At 34.5% G+C, this 3,494-nt stretch overlaps 1 protein-coding gene across 1 annotated transcript; it reads left to right on the forward strand.

The window, feature by feature from the left end:
• The first annotated feature begins 2,084 nt into the window (after positions 1 to 2,084).
• On the forward strand, positions 2,085 to 3,008 carry LOC119535688 (olfactory receptor 4P4-like). Its single transcript, XM_037837996.1, has one exon. The coding sequence runs from the start codon at positions 2,085 to 2,087 to the stop codon at positions 3,006 to 3,008; it is 924 nt and encodes a 307-aa protein (XP_037693924.1).
• The last annotated feature ends 486 nt before the right edge of the window (positions 3,009 to 3,494 follow it).

Consider the following 3,494-nt stretch of genomic DNA (forward strand, 5'->3'; position numbering starts at 1 on the left):
TTAGTCTACCATGAATTCTTCTACCCTTTTCACAGAACACAAAATAACAGGCATACAAATTAACTGATGAAAATACAGAGATATACTTTCTTACACAACAGTTTGTTCCTAATCCAGGAAAGCTGTTCTGTGAACTTTACTTGGGTTAGAATCAGAAGCTTTTGTAAAACATATTTTTTACAAGTACTTCATTTATTTACTTTTGGCTGAAGGATAATAAACCCAGTATCATTAATTCTAATTCCCAGGCAAATAAGAAATCTCAAAATGAATGTGCAGTAATAACATGGTAGAAATTATTAGGACACCAAGAAAAGATACTCATCCTTGTGATCATTAGACTAAGGACCTATACAGTACACCATATTGTTTCCTCACTGTAATGAAAAAAAATCCATTGAAAGTAACATTTTTAAGTCACACTACAATTTTTATGAGGAGATATAGTTTCAACATATGATCTCCCTTCCCCAAGATACACTGCATCTCAATGCCTACACTCATGGAAATATAAATGTAGACTTGTAAGCAGTTCATTTTTCATCTCATTATTTCCTTCAACACAGCAAAGGGAAACAATTAGCTCCCTAAAGTGTTTCTAACAGTAGCCTCTAAAATGTGCCTTTGGAATAATCAGGAAAAGCTAAAAGATTTCTCATAATAATATCCTGTGCTCATATCAGAAAGTCAACAATCGCTGCTTTGTTTTGCTATTACAGTCTATCCATTTATTGAAGCTGAACCAAGCATGCCAAGTAGAAATTTCATTGAAATATTAGCAATTGATTCATTTTATTTCTCTTATATGATTAACAGACTTGTTTTTTTCTTCTTTTAAATTTAAAGAATAATGAATTTAACTACATGCATTGATTTTTTTTTAAATTCAGTTTTATTGAAATATATTCACATACCATACAATCATCTATGATACACAATCAACTGTTCAGAATATGATCATATAGTTATGTGTTCATCACCACAATCTATTTCTGAACATTTTCCTTACATCAGAAAGAATCAGAATAAGAATAAAAAATAAAAGTGAAAAGACAACACCCACACCATCCCCCCATCCCACCTTATTTGTCATTTAGTTTTTATCCCCATTCTTCTACACATCCATCCATACACTAGATAAAGGGAGTGTGATCTACAAGGTTTTCACAATCACACTGTCACCCCTTGTAATCTACATTATTATATAATCATCTTCAGGAGTCCAGTCTGCTGGGATGGAGTTTGGTAGTTTCAGGTATTTACTTCTAGCTATTCCAATACATTAAAACCTAAGAGGTGTTATCTATATAGTGCATAAGAATGTCCACCAGAGTAACCTCTCGACTCCATTTGAAATCTCTCAGCCACTGAAACATGCATTGAATTTTTTTTTTTTTTTTTTGGCTTTTACAATGGGGATTTATTAGCTTACAAATTTACAGTTCTAAGGCCATGAAAATGTCCAAATCAAGGTATCAACATGATGATATGCATTGAATTTTAACATGAGATTGTGTCTGTGTAAATAAATTATATATAGCATAATGAAGGGGAGGGAATTGCTTAAATATCCACAGAAAGTTAGTGGAAAGATAAAGGCCACTTTTCATTACAGAGATGAAAAACATCTGGAATACTTTTGGCCTGTGGATAATGTAAATTATCTGTGAAGAGCATGGAAGCTGGAAACAGATAAATGTTCATCACTGAAGTAGCAGACTTAATACCTAGGTGATTTGATGTAATTAACTGAACCCTTTTTGTTTTATTTTCTACATTGTAAAATGAGTATAAGTAAAGTAACTACTAACTCATTGTGTTGTTATGGAAGTTATATGCATGTAAGTCATTTGCAAAAGTAACAGGAATAAAACATATACTTTCACTAAATACCATTTGACATGTAAATAGTAGCCTAATCTATAAAATATTTAAAAGATCAATCCTGTAATAAAACCACTATGAACAGTGTCATGCCTCAATTTAGAAATATACAATGTTAAAACTACTACTAACTTTTAATATTAATTGTATTATTTTAGATAAAAATGACTTTCTTTTCTGTATTCTGAATTCACCTCTTCATGGAAAATCAGAACAATGTCACTGAATTTGTCTTCTTGGGGCTGTGGGAGAATAAGCAAACTGAGCTACTCTTCTGTTTCTTGTTCCTGCTCTGCTACTTGGCAGTCTTACTGGGGAACTTCATCATCTTACACATGATCACCTGCAGTCATCTAATCAAACAACCTATGTACTACTTCCTCTGCCACCTCTCCCTCATGGACCTCTTCTTCACCTCCAATGTGGTTCCCAGGCTAATCAGAGATTTAGCTGCAGGGAGGAAAATCATTTCCTATAGAGACTGTATGACTCAGCTCTTCAGTGCCCACTTGCTGGCAGGTGTAGAAATATTCATCTTGGTGTCCATGGCTTTTGACCGCTATGTTGCCATTGTGAAGCCCCTGCACTATATGGTCATCATGAACTGGCAGAGGTGCAACACACTGATCTTGGTGGCCTGGGGCTTGGGTTTTTGGCACTCTATTGCTCTACTGCTCATGGTCCTCAATGTACCTTTCTGTGGCCCTAATGAGATCAATCATTACATGTGTGATGTGAAGCCTCTTTTGAAACTGGTCTGCAAAGATATTCATGTTGTCAATATCTTAGCTATCATCAATTCAGGCATTGTGTTGGTTGTAGTGTTTCTTGTCCTGGTGGCATCTTATATAAACATACTGTACAATCTTAGGACATGCTCCTCTGCAGGGCGACTCAAAGCTCTCTCAACCTGTAGCTCTCATGTAATGGTTGTAGTTTTGTTTTTTGTGCCCTGTATCTATACCTATGCTCTGCCTGCTGGTAGTGAGAACAAGGATAAGGAAATCTCTGTGTTTTACACTGTGATTTCTCCCATGTTAAATCCTCTCATTTATTCCCTGAGAAATGCAGAGATGAAAATTGCCATGCAGAAGGAATGGTCTTGTATGGCACATTCAAAATAAAGTAAATTCACTGATATTCATTGCACTTCCAATCTTGTAATCTCAATGGAGTTACCATGAGAACGTATTTTAATATTTCTTTGCTAGTTGTTTTCTATGACCTATTTATTTACATGAGCCAAAGGATCAAATTTCTTTTATTTGCATAGCAATATCACTTGAAAGGGTCTAACTGGTTACTGGTGTAACCATTTGGATTTGAAGAAAATGAGAAATAATTTCTAAAGCACAACCATAATCATGTCTCTCTCTTATTCCAAAATTTGTATGGAACCTATTTTCCTTGGATTAAAATTGAGCCTTCTCACATGTTAATCAGAAATCTTCCCAAATTGGTCCAAATCTACCTTGCTAATCTTAGAATCCACTATATTGGAAGAAAGTATGGTTTTACACAATGATAACAGGCTTTCCATTCAAGAAGACATGGTTCAAATACTGACTGTCATATTTAATCTTTGTTCTTGGTAACTTGCTTACTTTTGT

This window comes from Choloepus didactylus, chromosome 6 (genome assembly GCF_015220235.1).
Source record: "Choloepus didactylus isolate mChoDid1 chromosome 6, mChoDid1.pri, whole genome shotgun sequence".
NCBI lineage: Eukaryota > Metazoa > Chordata > Mammalia > Pilosa > Megalonychidae > Choloepus > Choloepus didactylus.

Coding starts and splice junctions, on each gene's coding strand:
- LOC119535688 (XM_037837996.1), top strand. CDS start 2,085: ATGGAAAATCAGAACAATGTCACTGAATTTGTCTTCTTGGGGCTGTGG.